A 23,073-nucleotide genomic window follows, 5' to 3' on the forward strand; every position below is an offset into this window, starting at 1 on the left:
GACCTGGTCATTTTCCAATCAGTGATATTAGTTGGTGCATGATTTAGCTAGAATTCTCAGTTCTGATTAGTTTTTTGTCATTCATTTGTCAGAGATGAAGATTAATTGATTTCTATTCCATGGCTGCATAGGCCAGAACTAAGTACAGATGGAAATGCTTTAAAAAAATTGGGTTTTTTGTACATTTTTTTTAACAGCCTATCCGCAGTGTGACCATTTTAAATGATGGATACATTCAGTTACGGCCTAAAGTCCTGCCAGTGGAAGCAAAGTTAATGGCGACTTTTGCCACTAAGAATGACACTGGAATCATCTTAGCCGGTTTTGGCAAATCAATGAGGAGCCGTAATCGTCGGCAGACAAAAATGGTGAGTCAAGGGTTTGGCAAAAAATCCAGAGGGGAAATGAAGGGAACTTTTTAATGTAGTGAGTTGTTATGATCTGGAATGCACTGTCTGAAAGGTTAGTGGGAGCAGATTCAAAGGTAAATTGGTATATACTGAGGGGGAGAAATTTGTTCAGAAGCGGCACTTACGTTGATTCCCGGGGGCAGCCGGTGCCACAGGCCACTACCTGCGTGACCAGCCCAGCATTCTTCAATGATGTCAGTAACTTTCAAAGGGAATTGGATAAATACTTGAAGGGGAAAGATCTGCAGACCTAAGGGGAAAGAGCAGGGGACTGGGACTAATGGGATAATGCTTTCAAAGTGCCAGCACATGCATGATGGGCCGAATGGCCTAAGGGGAACCAAGCATAAGAAATTCCAGAAGTGCTTTAATTAGGAAATAGTGAACAAGAAGGTACATATAAACTGTGAGGTTTATCACATCCTTGATCACTGTACCACAAAGCAAAATACATTAAAATGAAAGAACAGCTTAACTTTATAAAGTGCCTTATCAAGTCTCTGAGGAAGATCTGAAAGCACTTTGCCTACAATCAATCGCTTTGAAATGCATTCAGTATCATTTTACAGGCAATCTTCTGTTAAATATTTCATTGCAATTTAGTTCCCATTCACTGATCCGTAAAGAAAAATCTATTTGTTTATTTTTTTAATTTAAAGGTTTGAATTTCTATTTGCAAAACTAAATAATTTTCAAACTGTTGAAACTGAGAACAAGTCATACCAGTAGCACGCTGAAGCTTTAGGCAAAATATGCTATTCAAAATCAGAGTCTCAGCACCTATTCCTCAAGTTGTATAGCCAATTTCTGTCTTGATGTGGATCTTGTTGTGCTCTAAGTATATGCTTTTCCATGATTGCAAAGCTTAACATTTGAGATGGGTGAATGCTGCATATAGATTGAAGGATATGCCAATATATCATGGCAGGGTTTCTGCATTTCCAACACTTTCAACGTCTCTAAAAATTCAGGAACACTCCAGTGATGTTTGGAGGCTCCGACAATAGTATATGTTCATAGCTCTACCCCCACCCTACTAAAGGATGGATTAAACAGATTCTAGACGAGAGGTTTTCAGTCTTGAGTTGTATAGCTGAGGCGTTACCTCACATAGAAACATCAAATGGTTAAAGGTAGAAAGTTATATCACTATTTCTGATATTGGAGAATAAACATTTAATTCAGTTGCATGAAAATCCTTTGTCCTGTCTTAGAGGTGTTAACATTTAAAATAAATTTTCCACTAACATAATTAGTGATAATTTCTAACCATGTATTCTTCTCTCTCCTCTTTACCTTTTTCCATACCTTTTTTCTTTTTTCCTTTTATCTTTCTTCCTTCCCTTCTGTTTGCCATTTTTTGTGTTTCTCTTTTTCTCTTCACAGCCCAGGTGACTGACTTTACTCATCGTTTACTGAGGAACCAAAATATGCCAGTGAAATGAAACTCAGAGGCAGGTTTTAATAGAGGACTTTCACTATTGCACTGAATGCTGGGATAGCTCCACTTTCATAACATGCTTTATGTCAGTCTCTAAAGACAGAATTACAGTAAAGACCAGGAATTACCACTGTGGTTCTTATATGCTGGATAGCAATGCTGAGACAAGAGCTCATGATCCCACTGAAGAGCTTAAACTTTAGCTGGAAATTAAACTCCCACCCAGTCCCTTTGACCCATCACCACTGTGCTCGCTGACCTACATTTGCTCCCAGTCTGACAACAGCTTGATTTAATATTCTCATCCTTGTATTCAAATCTCTCTGTGGCCTCACCCCCTCCCTAATTCTGCAATCTCCCCTACCCCTACAACCCTATGAGATCTCTTTGCTCCTCCAATTCTGCCCTTTTGCACATCACATTGCGATATTATAATTAAAAAGGCTGTTGTCAGGACTAAATAAATTGTGTCGCCTATTTCCCCTCAAGCAAGAATATTCTCCTGGAGTAAAGCATTCACATAAACCCTGAGGAGTTTATAAATGCTGACTACATCTGAGCAGCTTTAAAATAATAGTGCAGTGTGTTCGTGGTATTTCGGCCTTTCAGCCAGTGCTGGCTACTGCATGATGTGTACCTTGTATCTGAGGATTTTCTGACTGCTTCTTCAATACCTGCAGCCTTTCTTTGCCATTATGATCATTGATGGACATGTGGAAGCTCATGTCAATACCGGTGATGGAGTCAACACCAGGAGGGTAGTTGCCAAGCCCTCATCTGGAACTTTCAGTAATGGGCAAGAACATTCTATCATACTTACGAGAAATAAGAGGTGTGTATTGTCACGTACGTAACTGATCAAAATCAGTTGACAATGAAGTTGGTATAAATAAAATGAAGAAAAGTTAAAATAATGGGTATTGATTATTGAATCTAATGTCTTTGAGCAGGAAGGCTACAATCACCTATAAAAATCAGTTGCATCATTTAATCAGGTCTGCTTTTATCACATCACACCAGAATGAGAAAGATCAGTGCCAGAACAAATGTAAATACACAACAACAGCTTAATGGGAATGACTTTTTTGTAAAAACTTCTTACATGTTTTCTGAACTCAGACGGGAGCATTTGGTGCCTTTTCCTGAGAGCAGATGACTTGTACAATACTGAACTCACAGAGATTAAACCATGGGGCCTTCTGCTTTACGTAATTTAGTACCACACCAGGTGGTGCATTTACACATTGAGACATTAGAAGGGCAGGGGAGGAGGCGATTGGGAAAGAGGGTGACGAGTGACCAGCAGCAACCTGCAATTTCAATGTGGAGCCATGGGTCCCTTTAAGGCCCATTCCTCTGGCATGGTGCAAACTGGGGTCAATCGCGATCCAATTTCCCAAAGGGGCCTGAAACAGGCCTTAGGTGCTCAATTTGCATAGGCCGACTCCGTGGCGAGTGGCGCTCTCCCAAATGTGGACTGAGTGCACGAACGCCATATTGGACCCTTCAGTACCTGCCCTTAGCCTGAAAACAGGCCCCACGCATTTCAACCTCTAGGCCATTGACCTAACTAAAAATATCAAATAATTGGCTGTATAACATGGGAGGCTCCTGAGCAGATTCCTGACTTTTGGCATCTCCTCTCTGTACGTTGAACTCCTTTTGTTTCCTTTTTGCAGGATAGTGACATTACAGATTGATGAAGGAAACTTCCTTGATATGAGACTTGGGTCCTCAGCAGACAGTAGTCCATTGAACATTACCAGACTCTACGCTGGTGGGATTCCAACTGGAGAGGGCGCTATTGGCCTTAAGATAACAAGATCATTCACAGGATGCATCAAGAACCTGGTCCTGAATACTGAGTAAGTTTCCATGATTTAATCCAATCAGCACCTGTGTTCTTGTCATACCTGAAGTTAAGAACAAGTGTAAACTACATGTAGTGAGTCACTGTTTATAATAACTGCTCTTCAAAAACATTTTAAAATGTTCTGCCCTTGCAGTGTTTGATGTGGTGCTTATAAAATTACTTCTGGCTCTAAAGGGTTGTTGACATCAAGGGCATCAAACTGCCTATTTCTACCTCCTATGTTGTGGTTTTTAACTTTTAAAGAAAACTTTTTGTGTCTACTCTTGTAAATCAACCAAGACATAAAAATGGAAAGAAATGGGAGCGGCTCAGCCACATTTCACAATTTATTTTGTTTAAATCTTACTTTGCTGTGTTTCTTCTGCCCCTGGCTACTGATCCTGGCAGGTTTTGCCTGGCAGAAAAGCCACCACCGTTTCTCCACAGGTTAAAATAGCAGATCGGGCCCTGATGATGCCATCAGAGCCCCATCTGCATATTTAAAGGGACCCCACCAGCTTGACCTGAATGTCCCACTTGTCGGGGTGGGAAAGGTGTGAGTAAAGCTCACAGTAAAACTCCTTACCCCACTCTGACCTGGCTTGCACCAGACAAGGCAGGGGGAAACTAAAACTGACCCTGTATCAAAGAAGATGGGAAATGGGTTTGTGATTTCCTTGGCAGCATTTCAAAATAGACTGCCCCACAGAAAGGTATTATAAGACAGGTGATAATGCAATTAAAGTAATAGTGCAGATATAATCCATTAAACCATAGTTTATATATATTGATCTAATTACATGGATATTAAAATATATACAGATGGCAGAGGGATATGGAATAGGAGGGTCAGTGTCAAATTGGGTAAAAAATTGGCTGAAGGACGAGTTGTAGTAAATTGTTGTTTTGCAGACTGGAGGATGGTAGACAGTGGGGCTCCTCAAGGGCCACTGCTGGGACCACTGCTTTTATTGCTATATAGAAATGACTTGGATCTTGAAATACAGAGTAGAATCTCAAAATTTTCCAATGACAACAAACTTGGAGGTGTGGCAAGCAGGATGATATAAACCGCCTGCAGCAAGACATAGATAGGCTAGCAGAATGGGCAGGCAGGTGACAGACGGAATTTGATACTGACAACTGTGAGGTGATGCATCTTAGCAGAAGGAGTAGGGAGAGGCAATATAGACTTAACGGCACAGTTCTCAAGAATGTGCAGAAGTAGAGGGGCCTGGGGGGTGCATGTGCATCGATCTTTGAAGGTGGCAGGACATATTGAGAGAGTGGTTAGTAAAGCATAATGGGATCTTGGGCTTCATTAATAGAAGCATTGAGTATAAAAGCAGGGAAGTTATTCTGAACTTTTATAACGCTCTGGTTAGACCCCAGCTGGAGTATTGCACCCAGTTCTGGTCACCACACTTCAGGAAGGATGTGAGGGTCCTTGAGAGGGTGCAGAGGAGATTTACCAGAATGGTTCCAGGGATGGAGGATTTAAATTACAAGATTAGGTTGGAAAAGCTGAGTTTGTTCTCCTTAGAACAAAGGAGATTGAGGGGAGATTTGATAGAGGTGTACAAGATTATGACAGGCTTGGATAAGTTAGACAAGGAAAAACTGTTCCCATTAACTAATGGTACAAGGACTAGGAGACACAGATTGAAGTTTTGGGAAAGAGTTGCAGGAGGGATATGAGGAAGAACTATATAATGAAGCAGGTGGTAATGACCTGGAACTTACTGCCCACAAGGGTGGTGGAAGAGGAGACAATCAATGACTTCAAAAGGAAGTTGGATGGCCACTTGAATGAAGAAGACTTGCAGGGCAACGGGGATTGAGCGGGGGAGTAGGGCAGAGACTGAATAGCTCCATGGAAAGCCAGCATGGACTCGATGGGCCAAATGGCCTACTTCTGTGCCGTATCTGACTCTAAATGACTCATAAGATATAATTCTATCAAAACTGTAAGTCCCATAGAGAGGAAACAGTGCTGAATTTGAGCTTTGGCAAGATCCCACATCTGAGCAGGGTTTGAATAAAATCTCAAAGACATAGGGCTGAATCCTCTGCCCTTTGAAAAATGTCATATGTCGGAACCATTTCCAGGCCCCGACCCCGCGCAAGTTAGAGTTGCGTCGACGGGGAAGTCTTCCGGGAGACGACTAATTAAAAGGCCACCTCCGCATTCACTGTCCAATTAAGGGTTCCCGGGTCAGGAGGCCTAGTCACAAGGCTGCAGCACTGGACGGACAGCAGCCCCACCGGCAGTGGTGGGCACTGCTGAGGTAAGTGCAAGGGCGTCCCAAGATGGACAGAAATCCCTCCACAGAAACAGCCCTGGCTGTGGCTTTTGCATTTACACGGCGCAGTAACGATGCCGATGAGAGGAGGCACTATTGGCCCTCCGGCCTGCTGCAGGGAGGCCGCCTCCAAGTTGCTGCCAGACCCTCGACTCAGTGTGGGAGGGGCCAGACCGATGCTGGGAGAAACCGGAGGCTTCTGCAACTTGGCCCGAAGTGGGTCTTTAATTGGCCTAATTGTCTTCCGGGCTGGCAAGATTGCACCCATCGAGAGCAAAAAAAAACACAAATCAAGGGAAAGTGAGTCACAAATGGCTCCTTAGCCATAATCTGAGTGTCACTGTATAACATTACAGCAGTATTATCTGCTAGATTGCTCATTACATTAAAACTATTGTGACAAGCAGTCTTCATCACAATCTGTTTATGAAAACGTACTAAACTATAGTCCATAAAGCTTGGATTGTCCTATTAACATTATTTTAAAACCAGCAGCAAACCTTTTAAAATAGTAGCAGTTAGTAAATCCAGTTTCAAGTTACATCTATATATATGTTGTATCCTTACTGCAAAACTACAAAACATTACAGTTTTTTTTACTTTGAAAGGACTTAGTCACTCCCCTGTATTTGCAGGTCACATAATTGTGAACTTGAGTCTTGTGTTTTATGGTAATTGCCAATGCATTCTAGGTGATTTAAAAGAAAATTCTTATTTAATCACAGGTTGTTAGATTTCAGTGGTGCTTTGAAGTACCAGAATATTGATCTGGACAGCTGCCTGCTTTCAGAGAGAGCAACACCTGAGTCAGAGGAGAGAGACTTAGAGCTAGTACTGCAGCCAACTGTTACACCCATCCAACCGCCTGAGAAGAAGATAACCCCCACTATCACCACCCACGGCTCATCCTCCAAAAAGAAAACTGTAAGGATACTGTAACAGACAAAATTGAAAATTCTGAGATCTTGTTTGTGTGTAGAAGATTCCCTGTTTGAATAAATCCTCAATGAGATTATTTCTCACTAAGGCTGCCATTTTGCTTCCAATTTTGTGTTGATGTGAAATAGTTCTGCATACACATCGACCTGAAAGTGGCAGTATAACTTAGGCATCAGTTCATTGGCCTGACTCCTAAGCAAACTCGAGGAAGGGTTTTGAGACCACTTCTGGAATGTTGTATTTGACAGTTGCACCCGGTATTGTGTCCCTGGAATCGAGGGATATGGGGATAGGACAGGAAAGTGAAGTTGAGGCAGAAGGATTAGCCATGTCGAATGGCAGAGAGGGCTCAAGGAGCTGTATGGAAAGCTACAGCTCCTGTTAATCTTATTTACAAAGATCCCACAGCCTGGGAACTTTTCAAACATAGTGTTTTTAGCACGAGGCAAAAGCAGAAGGCCTGCCTGTGTGATCGTGACATTAAACATTAACCACCCACAACAGAAGCTCTTTGAAGAGCTTTTTTTCGGGCTGAGGAAATGCCAATCCACCGCAGAGTATAGTCTGCTCTGACAGATCTGCCAGCTGAGTATATGCAGCACTTTACAGGTACTGGTCTCAATGCTATCTAGTCAAACGGCAACCTTTAGTTTTTCTCATTGTTGAACTCTAATCTTAAATTAGTCTGATACCATTTCTGTTTCAAATTGAGATCTATTACAATTTTCAAAGTGCTTTTATTCATTCAGCTTTGAGTGGAGTGATGTTGTGGCATCAAATTTCCTCCTGTCATAGAATCGTAGAACGATACAACAATGGTAGAACATGATCATTCTGTCCATTGTGAATGTGTCAGTTCTTTGGTAGAGATTTCCAATTAATGCCACACCCCTGCTCTGTTCCCCATAGCTCCGTAAATGTTTTCCCCTTCAAGTATTTATCTAATTAATTCTCTTTTGAAAGTTACTACTGAATCTGCTTCCAACTCCTTTTCAGGCAGTGCAGTCCAGTGCAGTGCAACACGCTATGTAAAAAAAAAAGTTCCCTTATGTCGCCTTTGGTTCTTCTGCCAATCACCTTAAATCTGTGTCCTCTGCTTACCGACCCATCTCTCACTGGAAATAGTTTCCCCAGTTTATGAAGGGGCATTTCTCTCATTCCGGTGAGTTCTAGGATGGGGAATTTTTTCCGGGGGTTGCAGGATGGGGTGGGAAGAGGAAGAGGGCAGGCAGTCAGGAGCAGAATTGTTCCCAGGGCAGCTGGTTCAAAGACTAGGGCACAAATATCCAGTCCATCATCCTGAATGGAATTGCTGTGAAGGAGTCTAACAAAGATGGAGGAGAGTACAAATGATTACATTCTCATAAAACACATTTGTTCAACCTGTATTTTGAATGTTTTATTGCTTTGTTGTTTCTGGTCAACAGACACAGTGTGCAGGAGAGGAATTGTCAGCCATTGTTTCTGATTCTTACCAATTTGGTCTTGCGCGAGGCAGTCACATGATTCTCTCCCTTGATGAGATGACAGTCAAGAGAAAGTAAGTGCATTAGTTCAATAGTTGTGAAGGCCGCAAATTACCTTTATTGGAAAAGCAAATTGTTGCAGATGCTAGAAATCTGAAATAAAAACAGAAAATGCCGAAAACGCTCAGCGCATGTGAAGAGAGAAACAGTTTTGATGAAAGGTCATCGACCTGAAATGTTGTTCTCTCCACAGATGCTGCCAGACCTGTTGAGTGCTTTCAGCATTTTCCATTTTTATTTATGATTTATGACCTTTTATTGGAGACTAGTTTTAGATTTAAAGCTCTATGCAAAAGGACAGTTGAGCTTTTTCATCCACAATGGAGCTCTTCATCCCCAAAGGCAAATGAAAACTGTTGTTCTACATTTTAACCAGTAGAGGATGCCCTTGTCGCTGCTCCATGAGCAGATAGGAAATGGCACCTTTGCTTCAACTGGTTTTGCTGTGCAAATGTCTACCCCCCCAAAACAAACTGTGCAGTCCCTAAGATTGGAGAATTTGTTAATCTTCAAGTTTTAAGTTTAGGTTAGTGTTATCAACAGTAGATAGACTTGGTACCAAAAGATCTCAAAACCAGTGATGTTTTCTATTACACCCTTGGGGGATAATTTAAAAAATTTCAAACCTGCCTCGAACTTATGCACTTAATGAAGGCAGGACAGGGAGCAGGCAATCAATCTGTTCCCAGGAGGCGTGACATTCCTTAAGAGCTTTTAAGGAGGCTGCCTCCCTCCATACAACCTTTTTATTTTTAACCAATGCCAGTCGGGTTTCCCAGGTTTTGAGAAACCCAGGAGGTAAGAGGAGGTGAGGAGGGCTGGATCCATAAGCTAAATGCCTTTACAGCACTGCTTGTGGGCCAGGAGGAGCAGGTGTGTTTCCTCCAGGCTCATCAGGCTAACTTCTTGCAGCTGCACAATCATCAACTCCACCAGCACCCAGACGACTAACTTGATACCCCCCTTTCCCAACTGTGATCCGCTCCACACCCCACCCTCACCTACACTGTTAATCAGGTTGGCTGTCTGGCGGGAAACCTGCAGAAAAAGATGTCTTGTAGTAGATATCTGAAAACCCATAATTCCAGGTTTCCTGTCCACAACACCTCCCCATTCCTCGCTCCGAACGGGGCTGTACATCCTTGTTGTTAGACATCAGCAAATTTGATAGTAATTTTTCTGCCACATTAGCACTCATTCATTTTTAGCACCCACTGCTTTGATCAGGAGCTTCCAGGTCAAGTGTAGTAGAGGTCACCTGCAGTGTGATGCATCCTGCACTGAACACCAACAATATAAAAAATCTCGAAATAGCCACCCTGTTCTGTCCAGATATTATTTTTTTCTGTCTGTCACATCATTCATTACTCTAGCCTTAAGGAAGATGGAGAAGTTTGCACTGTGAATTCTTCCATGCTAGGAATTAAATTGGGACCAATCCAAATGTTTCATTTGGGAGCCTTCAAGGGCTGGAAGAGGAAACTCAAGTCACATTAGCAAACAAGCTGTAATTGAAACTATTCCTATCTCAGGTTATTGGGTTACCAAGATGTACAGAAATCTACTGTTCCAGAGTCATGGGGGCAATTTTGCAAGTACACTCTGGCACCACCTGCCAGAGGCAGCTATTAAATAAGCACAGCGAGCACACCTACCAATTTCCAACATATACTGTCGGCCAGTGGAGTTCTGCACGCTAACGCATATTCAGAAAGTTTAATGGTCTACATCTCTTTTAGCAATGTACTGCAGGTACTTGATAGTATTTACATTATCTAAGCTATTGTGAGTTGGTGTCCCAATGCTCAATGCCATGGAACAACAGATTCTACATAGTTGTTGATCTTGGTTTGATTGTCAGTGGGAGGAGGTAATCACTTCTCTGCAGGGAAACGTGCTTCCCAGGCTGCTCATAGAATCAAAGAATAATACAGCGCACAAGGAGGCCATTCGGCCCGTCGTGCCTGTGCCTGCGTTCCTGCAGCTCTTGCTGACAACTTTATTTTACTTTCTGAAATCCAGAGGAAGCACAGTGCCAAGGTTGAAAAGAGGACTGAAATAAGTCAAGAAGCAGAGTTTAGATTATGTCAAGCTTGTCTTTAAATTCCTGGTTATGTAGGAGAAAGGTAAAACTCGGAGCGTTAAGGGGTTCCACAGTTTTGAGGGCATGGGAAAATTGAGTTATGGTAGGAGAGAATGAAATCGATCTTGGTTGCAAAAAAGTGAGCATGCAGGGAAAGAAAGAACTCGCATTAACATTGCATCCTTAGACCTTCTCAAAGTGATTCACAATCAGTGAATTATTTTTGAAGTACAATTATTGTTGTCTTGTAGGCAAACATGCCAGCCAATTTCATACAGCAGTCCATGTCGAAATGCAGCAAGACCTGGACAATATCCAGGCTTGGGCTGAGAGGTGGCAAGTAACATTCGCACCACACAAGTGCCAGGCAATGATCATCTCCAACAAGAAAGAATCTAACCATCTCCCCTTGACATTCAATGGCATTACGATCGCTGAAACCCCCACTATAAACATGCTAGGGACAACCATTGACCAAAAACTGAACTGGAGTAGCCGTATAAATACCGTGGCTACAAGAGCAGGTCAGAGGCTAGGAATCCTGCGGCAAGTAACTCACCTCCTGACTCCCCAAAGCCTGTCCGCCATCTACAAGGCACAAGTCAGGAGTGTGATGGAATACTCTCCACTTGCCTGGATGGGTGCAGCTCCAACAACACTCAAGAAGCTCGACACCATCCAGGACAAAGCAGCCCGCTTGATTGGCACCAAATCCACAAACATTCGCTCTCTCCACCACTGACGCACAGTGGCAGCAGTGTGTACCATCTAGAAGATGCACTGCAGCAACACACCAAGGCTCCTTAAAGAACACCTTCCAAACCCGCAACCTCTATCAACTAAAAGGACAAGGGCAGCAGATGGATGGGAACACCACCACCTGCAACTTCCCCTCCAAGTCACACACCATCCTGACTTGGAACTATATTGCCATTCCTTCACTGTCGCTGGGTCAAAATCCTGCAACTCCCTTCCTAACAGCACTGTGGGTCTACCTACCTCACATGGACCACCACCTTCTCAAGGGTAATTAGGGATTGGCAATAAATGTTGGCATGGCCTGCGACTCATACATCCCATGGACGAATAAAAAAAAGGTCTCAACAGCATTGAGACAAATGATCTGTGTTGTTTGCTCGTGTAGGTTATGGGACACATGTCAGGGTGGTTGATATGCACTGATGATAGTAGGAATGACCAAAGAGAGACAATGAGGAAAGCAAGAACTTCCATTTATATTGCACTTTTCTCAACGTCAGGATATTTCAAACTGCTAGACCTCCAGTGAAGTCGTCTTCTTCTTTGGCCTCCTTGTCTCGAGAGACAATGGGTAAGCGCCTGGAGGTGGTCAGTGGTTTGTGGAGCAGCATCTGGAGTGGCTATAAAGGCCAATTCTAGAGTGACAGACTCTTCCACAGGTGCTACAGATAAAATTGGTTGTCGGGGCTGTTACACAGTTGCTCTCCCCTTGCATTTCTGTCTTTTTTCCTGCCAACTGCTAAGTCTCTTCGACTCGCCACACTTTAGCCCCGCCTTTATAGTTGCCCACCAGCTCTGGCGATCACTGGCAACTGACTCCCATGACTTGTGATCAATGTCACAGGACTTCATGTCGCGTTTGCAGACGTCTTTAAAGCAGAGATATGGACAGCCAGTGGGTCTGATACCAGTGATATGCTCGCTGTACAATGTGTCCTTGGGGATCCTGCCATCTTCCATGCGGCTCACATGGCCAAGCCATCTCAAGCGCCGCTGGCTCAGTAGGGTGTATATGCTGGGGATGTGGGCCGGCTCAAGGACTTCTGTGTTGGAGATATGGTCCTGCTACCTGCTGTCAAGGATTCTCCGGAGGCAGCGAAGATGGAATGAATTGAGACGTCACTCTTGGCTGACATATGTTGTCCAGGCCTCGCTGCCATAGAGCAAGGTACTGAGGACACAGGCTTGATACACTTGGACTTTTGTGTTCCGTGTCAGTGCAACATTTTCCCACACTCTCTTGGCCAGTCTGGACATAGCAGTGGAAGGCTTTCCCATGCGCTTGTTTATTTCTGCATTGAGAGACAGGTTACTGGTGATAGTTGAGCCTAGGTAGGTGAACTCTTAGAGTCATAGAGAGATACAGCACTGAAACAGGCCCTTTGACCCACCTGTGCTGACCATCAACCACCCATTTATACTAATCCTACATTAATCCCATATTCCCTACCACATCCCCACAATTCTCTTACCACCTACCTAAACTAGGGGCAATTTACAATGGCCAATTTACCTATCAACCAGCAAGTCTTTGGCTGTGGGAAGAAACTGGAGCACCTGGCAGTAACCCACACGGTCACAAGGAGAACTTGCAAACACCGCACCGGCAGTACCCAGAACTGAATCCGGGTTGCTGGAGCTATGAGGCTGCGGTGCTAATCACTGCGCCACCCCACTTCTACTTCTTGAACCACTTCCAGAGCGTGGTCGCCTATATTGATGGATGGAGCATTTCTGACGTCCTGTCCCATGTGAAGTACTTCTGAAATATCGTCACTAGTCAAACACAGCAGTCAGTCACAGCAGGGTTCCACAGACACCAATGAGATAAAATACCACATAACCTTTTTTTAAAGTAGTGTTGGTTGTGGGATTGTAGGAGAAACCTGCTGCTTTTTAAAAACTGTGCCATGGGATCTTTTACTCACTTGAGAGCACGGATGGGGCCTCAGCTTTAACAGCTCGTGTGAAAGGCAGCAACTTCAACACTGTAGTACTCCCTCAATGTGTCACTGAAGTGTCAACCTAGATTATGTGCTGAACTCTCTGGAGTGAGGCTTGAACCATCTGACTTTAGGCGAGAGGGCTATCACTGATCCCAGGCTGACACTAATAGATAGGAAGTGGAATTGAAGACGAAATGAAAGAGGAGACACTGCTTTGTTTTCTCCTCCAGTAAAGATGTGTTTAATTTAGTCTGTAAAATGACATGGTGGAAATTTCATGTTTCAGATGACTTGGATTGAAAATATTTCCACAGTCGCGGTTTGAAAACAAAAGTGCTTCAAATGAAAAGCAGCTTTTAACATATTTTACAGAGACAACGCACATATGAATCTTGTTTTATGAGAATCAACATTAGCTGTGTTGTAAACCAAAAGTCATTGACGAGCACTGAACCAAGTTGGTGTATAATTGAAAGATTATGGTTGTTTTAAAATTTGATGATGGTGCTTCCTGTTTCTCTCAGATTTGTCATCCAGCTGAATATTCGAACCTATGCCTCCAGCGGCCTGGTGTACTACATGGCCCATCAAAACCAGATTGACTACGCAGCCGTTCAGCTTTGGAAGGGACAATTACATTTCCTGTTCAATCTTGGGAAAGGAACAGCTATGGCCATCCTGCCTACTCTTATTAATGATGGCAAATGGCATACAGTAAGTCCAGTTATTAGATCTGTTGCTTATATAAATGCTCACTTTTATCGTCATTTCTTAGATAGGGAACAGTAGTGTAGTGGTTATGTTACTGACCGTGTCATCTAGCAGGCCTGGATGAATGATCCAGTCAACATAGAGGTGCCCTCTCCTTCATCCTGCAACCTCAGCAGCGGTCACCTCAATAGGTGGTGCTGCCGTGCTGCTGGCCCTCTGATTGGGCTGGCAGCTTTGGGGGGACGGGCCGCCATCTTCCAGTGGATAGCAGTCCCGGCGGCAGTCTTGTAACTGGCGACCGCCAGTAAAATGCCGTCCCAGGGTCCTGCTGCCTGCCTGCACAGGGTTGGGTCCCGCTTTCGGACACAGCGATGGGACTTCTTACCTTTCCAGAAAATCCAGCCCGGTATCAGTAATGGTGACCATGTAACCACTGGAATATTGTAAAATCCCACCTGATTCATTTGTGTTCTTTTAGGGAAGGAAATCTTCTGTCCTTATCTGGTCCGGCCTATATGTAACTTCAGACCCACAGCAATGTGGTTGACTCTTAATTGCCCTCTGAAATGGCCTAGCAAGCCATTCAGTTGTACTCAATGAGGGTTGCTCACACTATCTTCTTAAGGGGAATTAGTGGTGAGTAATAAATGCTGGCCTTGCTAGTGATGCCCACATCCTGTGAATGAGTAAAAAAAAATGCAACTTGTGCTGCAAAGGAAGTTTCTAGTTGAGTATTGTCCTCATCTTGACTGCTTCAGACCAATAATTCAGGACACAGTCTCCAAGATTTAAAGCAGTGTAAAGAAGTCTCACCAAAAAGTTTGGGATTGCATAATTCCCTCTGCCATCATGGGTCACATCTAAGGCAGACGGAAACTCCACCCCAAACAAACCACACTGGAAACTTGCAGCTTGCATCGTGATCAGTCCCACCCAATTTCACCCCCCCCACCCCCCTCCCCCTCCCCCTCCCCCCTCCACTGCACACTCGCTTGATTATGCTGGTTGTGCGCCACTGGGCCTGTGGAAATTCTGGCACAAGCACGTTGGTTGTTACATTTTGTTTTTGACTGGAGAACCACCAAATACCAGGGATGGCATATAAATATAACTTTTATGTCCTTTTAAACTGTCGTCTCTCCTGGAACGCAAACGGGTCAGTGAGTTGGTATATAAATACATCATACCATACAATGCTTCACATTTATGGGGATTAAAATATGTCTGGGCCCATTTTTGGGCTAGCAGCATGCATCCCAACCGACAGGCCCGAATCCAGCCTCAAATTGGGCTCAGGCCTCATTAACATTTTACGTGCAAGCTGCCAACACCTGTTGCACCCCCCTCAGACAGGTCATAAACGTATAAGAGATAGGAGCAGGAGTAGACCATTCAGCCCCTCGAGCAGGCTCCGTCATTCAATAAAATCAAGGCTGACCTTCTACCTCAAGTCCACTTTCCCACCTGCTCCCCATATCCCTTGATTCCCTGAGAGATCACAAATCTCTTGATCTCAGTCTTGAATATACTCAAACATGGAGCATCCACAACCCTCTGGCGTAGATAATTCCAAAGACTCACACTGACTGAGTGAAGAAATTTCCCCTCAACCCAGTCCTAAATGATTGGCCTCTTATCCTGAGGCTGTGTCCCAGGTTCTAGATTCCCCAGCCAGGGGAAACACCCTCTCAGTGTCCACTCTTCAGAATCTTGTATGTTTCAATGAGATCACCTCTCGGTCTTCTAAACCCCAGAGAGTACAGGCCCAATTTGCACAACCTCTCTTCATAGAATAACCCTCTCATCCCAGGAACCAGTTGAGTGAACCTTTGCTGTAACGCTTCCAAGGTCATGCTTTTGAACAGCCCGAGAACAGCAGGAATACTGGGCTGAAGGTGAGCTCGGGATGAGTTTGGAGGCAGCAACAGAGGGAACGATTACAGTGACTATGGAGTGGGTGGAGAACTCCTACTCCTCCTGGTACCATTGGAAGATTTTTTAAAAAAATGTACCTTTTGTTGGTGGCTGCTGCTTAGGCCACAGCAGCTGCTGAAAAACTTGAGCAGGGCAAGCCCAGTGTCTCTCATTTACATATTTAAGGAACCCTGAGGCAGACATATGAAAAGTGGCCCAACCCAATTTTGGATCTGAAGTTTTTCAGGCATCTTTGGGGCACAGGACCTTGTTCTGTGAACTTGAGCCCTGTTGTGCCAGTTTTTGGCCTGGAAAATTGGGACAAAGAGGTTGAAATTCTACTGCATGATTTCCATAATGTAACTTTGGGCCATCGGGGTGGTGATGAAGAGAGCCCAAGTTCTTTGCCCAAGAAAAATCACCTTATCCAGCTGCATATACCTTGTGGGAAAACAGCAGTTACACAATATTTACAGGCTTTCCATAGCTCTTTTGACAAAGTTACAACAGACAAGTGATGACCCCCTGTGGAAATCCACCCCCTTAGTGCTCTGTAATTAGTAACGACCTTACAATATGTAAGCTGCCTGGACCCTAAGCTCTGTAATTCTCTCCCTAAACCTCGCCATATCGTCTTATGTAATTTGGTGTCAAATTTTGTTTGATAATGCTCCTGTGAAGTGCCTTGGGATGTTTTATTACATTAAGGGGGCTATATAAATACAAGTTGTTGTTATTTGTCAGGCAGAGCCCCAGAGATTAATTCTTGTTTTGTCTAGCAAACAAAGCACATATTGACGATGAAATGAGACAGCTGTAGTTATATGAGAACCAGTGGTGAACCATACTTCAAAAAGTACATTTTTCTTTAAGACACTCAGATGTAAATCAATTAGAAAAATCACCCTTCAAAGGCAGTTGCTGGAAATCTGAAATATTAACAGATTAGTGTTGTAATAGCTCTGTTATAGTTAATGGGAGTTAGATCTTGTTGCTTCTATTTCTCTCATGCTTTTCCTCCATCTCTCTCAAAGGTAAAAACAGAATATGCAAAGCGAAGAGGCATGATCACTGTCGATGGGAAGGAATCCAGCTCTGCTCTGGGAGATGGCAATTCACTAGATGTTGAAGGAAAACTATACCTTGGAGGTTTGCCTCTAGACTACACTGCCAAGAAAATAGGAAATGTAAGAATAACTCCAGTGCCAGACAAGTGAAGTGTTTCCCTAATGCATTTTGCTAACATGCTATTCTTGAGCGTTATTACCACTAGTGGTACAACATGCATACCTCAACGGGACTATATAAGTAACATTGATCACTAAACACATGGAGAGCTGCATTCGATGGTTGTGAATTTACCCTATCATATCAACTAAACATTAACTACTGGTGGTCTCGTAACAGCAGGATTAGAACAAGCGCTTCCCATTCAGATAATGACCAGATATTCTGTTTTTTGTGATATTGAGTGATAAATGGAGACTGCGGATAACTCCCCTCCTTTTTAAATTAGCACTATGGGATCTTTTGCATCCACCCAAGAAAGCAGATAGGACCTCCTTCATTACTGCACTGGAGCATCAGCCTCCATTTTTGCACTTAAGCACTGCAGTGGGACTTGAACCAGAACCTTAGGATGCAGAGGTAAGAATGCTACCAACTGAACCACAGCTGATATGCAATAATCTTTCCTACATTACATTATAAAGCTCTGGTTAAGCTCCAACTGGAGTATTGCATCAATTTCTGGTCACCACAGTTTAGGAAGGGTGTGAGGGTCCTTGAGAGGGTGCAGAGGAGATTTACCAGAATGGTTCCAAGGATAAGGAATTTTAATTACGAGGTTAGGTTGGAAAAGCTGTGATTGTTCTCCTTAGAACAAAGGAGATTGAAGAGAGATTTAATACAAGATTATGACAGGCTTAGATAAGTTAGACAAAGAAAAACTGTTCCCATATATCAATGGTACAAGGACAAGGGAACACAGATTGAAGGTTTTGGACAAGGGGTGCAGGGGGAATGTGAGGAAGAACTTTTTAATGGAGCGGGTGGTAATGACCTGGAACTCACTGCCCACGAGGGTGGTGGAAGCGGAGACAATCAATGACTTCAAAAGGAAATTGGATGGGCACTTGAAGGAAATAGACTTGCAGGGCTACGGGGATCGAGCAGGGGAGTGGGACTGACTGTATAGCTCCATGGATAGCCGGCATGGACTCGATGGGCTGAATGGTCTCCTTCTGTGCCATAAATGACTCTGTGCCAACAGTGTCTACATTTCAGAAGTACTTAATTGGCTGTAAAGCACTTTGAGATGTCAGGTGGTCATGAAAAGAGCCATATAAATGCAAGTTTTATTTCTTTAGATTCACTAAATTAACTGTGCAGCCAACCACCATTAGAAATCATCTGTCCGCTTCTCCGCTAGGAAGACCATTAGTGATTTGAGATATCTGCGTCACTCGAGGAAGGGAAAGGGAGCTGAGGAAGGAAAGAGAGTAAAATGTGCCCCCTATTAACAGATAGGAAATGGTATTATCAGTAAACATTGAAATGTTTCCATCCTGTCCCATCCTCTCCTTGCTGAAAAAGGATGTTGTAGGGCTACAAAGGAAGTGGATGCAGGATTATATAAAAAGGAATGATTTTGTTTTTTAAAAAAGCATCTTCCTAATGTTTTATATTTATATTTATAAAATTGATGCTTCAGTAAAATGGCTAAGGAATAGAGACAACTCTTTAGTCATGAGGTTAAGTACAGTACTTGAATCGCAATGGTTTTAATTGAGATTACGATTATGGAGTTCAACATCAAGATATTAAATTGATGTAAATATCTGTATGTAAATAGCCAGACGACCAAGGTGTTTCTCACATTGCTGTAGTCACAAGTTGAAGTGTGTGGTTGAGTACATTTTCTTACATAAGGTAACTTCCCAAATGGAAATCATCGAAATTTCAGCACAGAAGGAGACCATTTGGTCCATTGTGTCTGTTTCAGTGTGATGTGCATATATAATCTCTATCCTGGAAAATGGAGACCAGTGGGTAGGTAGTCCCGCCGCCACACAAGACCTGACTCCACGCGGGTGGGTGGCATTTTACTAGCGGTGGCCAATTAAGAGCCCACTGCTGGGATCGCCGTCCAATTGAGGAAGGTGCCAACCTAACCAAAGCGTCAGCAGCCTCCATAAAGCCACCGATAAAGGTGGCCACTGCTGAGGCTGCAGGAAGAAGGAGAGGGTACCTCCATGCTGAGGCGCCCTCGAAGACAAGTTAGGTTTATTTATGTGCCGGGCCGGGCATTCAGGCCCTGGCGATCGGGGTGCGTGGGGGTGCGGGTACACCTCCAGCAGCAGCACCATAGCCGAGGATGTGGCCATTGCTGCCAGGGGGCAACTCTGTGGGCCGTGGAGCGGCCTGGACCGCAAGGTGGGCCCTGTCAGGAAGGTGTGCCCGCTAACCCTCCAACCTAGGAAGCCCACAGCCCTGCCTCTCCTTATATCAAATGGCCAAATGCTCTGAAGCCAGGATCTGGCAAGGTATGTAGACTTACTGGCAGATTCCCACTGTAATTCCAGTGGGGGTCCACTGGTATGGAGTTACAGCCCCCTGTGTCATTACTCTATGGAGATTGAGTTTGGAACACAGTGCTGTATCTCTAAACTAAACTAAACAGGAACAGAAGTAGGCCTTGAGCTGTTCTGCTTTGTAGCCTTTTGGTAACTGCAGCAAAAAACAATCTTTTGTTTCCCACATAGCCCAGTCAAAATCCACGAAGACTAATGGATGTGTTGGGACGACCTATTATTAGAAAAGTTATGATCTATGCCGCATCACGGATATATAACCAGATTGTCAATGCTCTGGCAGATGGAGCAGTATTCAAAGACTAGCTCACATTTAGACCAGCTTTCCATGTTGATTCGAAGAATGCAAGAGTTTCCACAGAACAAACAAATATGCACCAATACAAAATGCCCACACCAAGTATAACAGTCATGGATTCGTAGACCAGTTCTCTCTCTGTAGCTCTTGTTCACACTGGAATGTTGAATACTCTGCTTCATCAGATGTTTAAATGTTGCTAAACCAGGGCTGTTGAGAGTGTGTGAGGTAGTGGAAGATCTGACTGATGGATGCTGTAAATTGCTTCAAGATTGTCTCCTTTCAGCGACCCAGGGTTAAATTCCAAAAACATTAAAGTGAAACATTTTGTGATGCTCAGGTATAAATGCAGAGCTCACTCATATTACATACCTCTGTGTGCGTTTACCCACTCTCTTTAAATAGCTACAATCCTCTTAAATATAACAGACTGAGGAATGTAGTAAGAGTCTGTTGCTCATTATTATCTGAAATTCAGTAATTGTAAAATATACACATAAACCTCATTTGAATTGTCTCTGCCTTATCCAAGTTATACCACATAATACACAAGGGGGAAAGAAACATCATGGAAAGCATTAGATCCCATTAAACAGTGAATATCTAAAGCAATTGTAATCTGCTGTGAATTATTGCTTACATCTCATTGTGAGTTTCTTTTTCCTAAGGCAACACACAGCATCCCTGCTTGTCTTGGTAGTGTGACCTTGAATAACAAGCCCCTGGACATGGAGAGGCCAATTTCCATCCTCACTGTAGGCAGATGTTACACTGCTGTCCAGGAGGGCACTTTCTTTGATGGCACTGGATTTGCTGCACTAGGTAAATCGAGTTTAATGTTAATGTTTGATGTAATGTATGCTTTAAACTTGAACTGTTCCTTCGGAGAGTTCCGAAGAAGGGTCACTGACCCGAAACGTTAACTCTGCTCCTCTTTTCACAGATGCTGCCAGACCTGCTGAGTGGCTCCAGCATTTCTTGTTTTTATTTCAGATTTCCAGCATCCGCAGTATTTTGCTTTTATCTCATTACAGCTTTGGTCTAAATATGGACAAAAGAGCAGAATTCTCATAAAACTGAAGTCAATGTGGATTGGAGGAAATCTCTCCAGTGGCTGGATTGATATCCAAAACAAAGGAAGATGATTATGGTTGTTGAAGGCCAAATCATCTCAGCCCTAGAACATCATGTAGGATTAGGTCCTAGGTCCAAATATGTTATTTTATCAATAACCTCCTCATCATAAAGTCAGAGTGGGGCTTTAGCTGACAATTACACATTGTTTAGCTCCATTCATAATACCTCAGATAACGAAATACCTGTCTGCAGCAACGGCTGTACAACATCCATTCTTGGACTGATAAGTGACAGGTAACTTATGTGCCACACAAGTGCCAGGCAATGACCATCTCCAACAAGGGAAAGGCTGATCCCCTCCCCATGACATTCACTGGCATTACCATCACTGAATCTCCTAAAATCAACATCTTGGGGGTTACCATTGACCAGAAACTCAACTGGACCGACACATAAATGCTGTGAGAACAGCTCAGAGGCTGGGTATTGTACAACAAGTCACCTGACTCCCCAAAGCCTGACTGTCTGCAAGGCACAAGTCAGCAGTGTGCTGAAATACTCTCCACTTTCCTGGATGAGCACAGCTCCAACAACACTCAAGAAGCACGCTTGCCATCCAATTAAGGATGGTGGCCAGTCTCTCGAAGCTGGAGGACACTGAAGGAGCTGCAGCATACTGTTGCAAGTAAGAGAACGAGAGGGTGCCTCCATCTTGAGCTGCCTGTTGCGGGACGATCTTACGAAAGAACCACCTTAAGAAGATGGAATGAGATGTGTTTAGCTGTAGACAGATGAGACAAGATCTCAAGGTTGCAATGCTGCACCTCCGAGCTACTCCATTGGACACTGGCTTACCGTGCCCTGCAGAGTTGATGTTTGGAAGGCAAGTAAAAATTACCCTGCCCATTCATCATCTCTCTAAGTTTTCCACGGTAAAGAATATACTTCTGTTTAAACAAGGAAAGATGAAGGCATCGTATGACAGGCAAGCAGGACCAGAATTAGCTCAATTGCGAGTAGGACAGAAGGACAGAGTCCTCAATCATGTGTAGGGAACTTGGTATCCTGCAGAGGTTGCTGAGATATGTGACCAGCCCAGATCACAAGAGGTCCCGACACCCAATAGTGCGATTCTCAGTTAGAAGCAAAATCAACTCAAAGAGCAGCATGACAGTGCTATATGTGGCAACCCCCACTCTGACTTAATTATGGTGCAACAGGAAGGCAACAAGCCTTCCACACCCATCTCCCATCACAATTCTTTGGGCCCACTGCCTCCAAGCCCATCTCCATTAAATTCAGCCCATAGTGTGAGTCTTCTACCCTCCTTGTTCTTTGACCCAGCAAAGCAAGTCAGAGGCTGACTGCCTGGGGGTAAGGAATATCCTTTTTACACCTGGCTCAGGATTGACGAGGGCAGGGTGGTGGACGTTGTCTACATGGACTTTAGCAAGGCCTTTGACAAGGTCCCGCATGGTAGGTTGGTCCGGAAGGTTCGCACACATGGGATCCAGGGTGAGCTGGCCAATTGGATACAAAATTGGCTTGGTGATATGAGGCAGAGGGTGGTGGTGGAGGGTTATTTTTCAGATTGGAGGCCGGTGACCAGTGGTATGCCGCAGGGATCGGTGCTGGGCCCTCTGTTGTTTGTCATCTATATTAATGACTTGGATGAGAATGTAGGGGGCATGATTAATAAGTTTGCAGATGACACCAAAATTGGTGGTATAGTGGACAGTGAAGAAGGTTGTCTAAGGTTACAACAGGATTATAAATCAACTGGGAAAGTGGGCAAGGGATTGGCAAATGGAATTTAATGCAGACAAGTGCAAAGTGATGCATTTTGGGAAGATAAACCAGGGCAGGACATATACAGTGAATGGCAGGGCCCTGGGGAGTGTTGTTGAGCAGAGAGACCTTGGGGTGTAAGTACATAGTTCCCTGAAAGTGGCAACACAGGTTGACAGGGTGGCAAAGAAGGCGTATGACATGCTTGCCTTCATCAGCCGAGGCATTGAGTACAAGATTTGGGACGTCATGTTACAGTTGTACATAACGTTGATTAGGCTGCATTTGGAGTACTGTGTACAGTTCTGGTCGCCGCACTACAGGAAAGATGTGATTAAGCTAGAGAGGGTGCAGAAAAGATTCACAAGGATGTTTCCTGGTTTTGAGGGCTTGAGTTATAAAAGGAGATTGGATAGGCTGGGTCTTTTTTCCC

The 23,073-nt window shown here is 43.9% G+C and overlaps 1 protein-coding gene across 3 annotated transcripts in view; it reads left to right on the top strand.

The window, feature by feature from the left end:
• Nucleotides 1-23,073, top strand: part of lama1 (laminin, alpha 1) — a 386,693-nt gene that overhangs the window by 355,271 nt on the left and 8,349 nt on the right. For all 3 annotated transcript variants that reach the window (XM_068031281.1, XM_068031282.1, XM_068031283.1), the window contains exons 53-60: nucleotides 198-368; nucleotides 2,532-2,683; nucleotides 3,531-3,716; nucleotides 6,732-6,930; nucleotides 8,373-8,485; nucleotides 13,784-13,973; nucleotides 16,919-17,071; nucleotides 20,444-20,597. In XM_068031281.1, coding sequence (XP_067887382.1) covers nucleotides 198-368; nucleotides 2,532-2,683; nucleotides 3,531-3,716; nucleotides 6,732-6,930; nucleotides 8,373-8,485; nucleotides 13,784-13,973; nucleotides 16,919-17,071; nucleotides 20,444-20,597 — 1,318 coding nt within the window. The remainder of the gene's footprint in view (nucleotides 1-197; nucleotides 369-2,531; nucleotides 2,684-3,530; nucleotides 3,717-6,731; nucleotides 6,931-8,372; nucleotides 8,486-13,783; nucleotides 13,974-16,918; nucleotides 17,072-20,443; nucleotides 20,598-23,073) is intronic.

This window comes from Heterodontus francisci, chromosome 5 (assembly GCF_036365525.1).
Source record: "Heterodontus francisci isolate sHetFra1 chromosome 5, sHetFra1.hap1, whole genome shotgun sequence".
Taxonomy (NCBI): Eukaryota; Metazoa; Chordata; class Chondrichthyes; order Heterodontiformes; family Heterodontidae; genus Heterodontus; species Heterodontus francisci.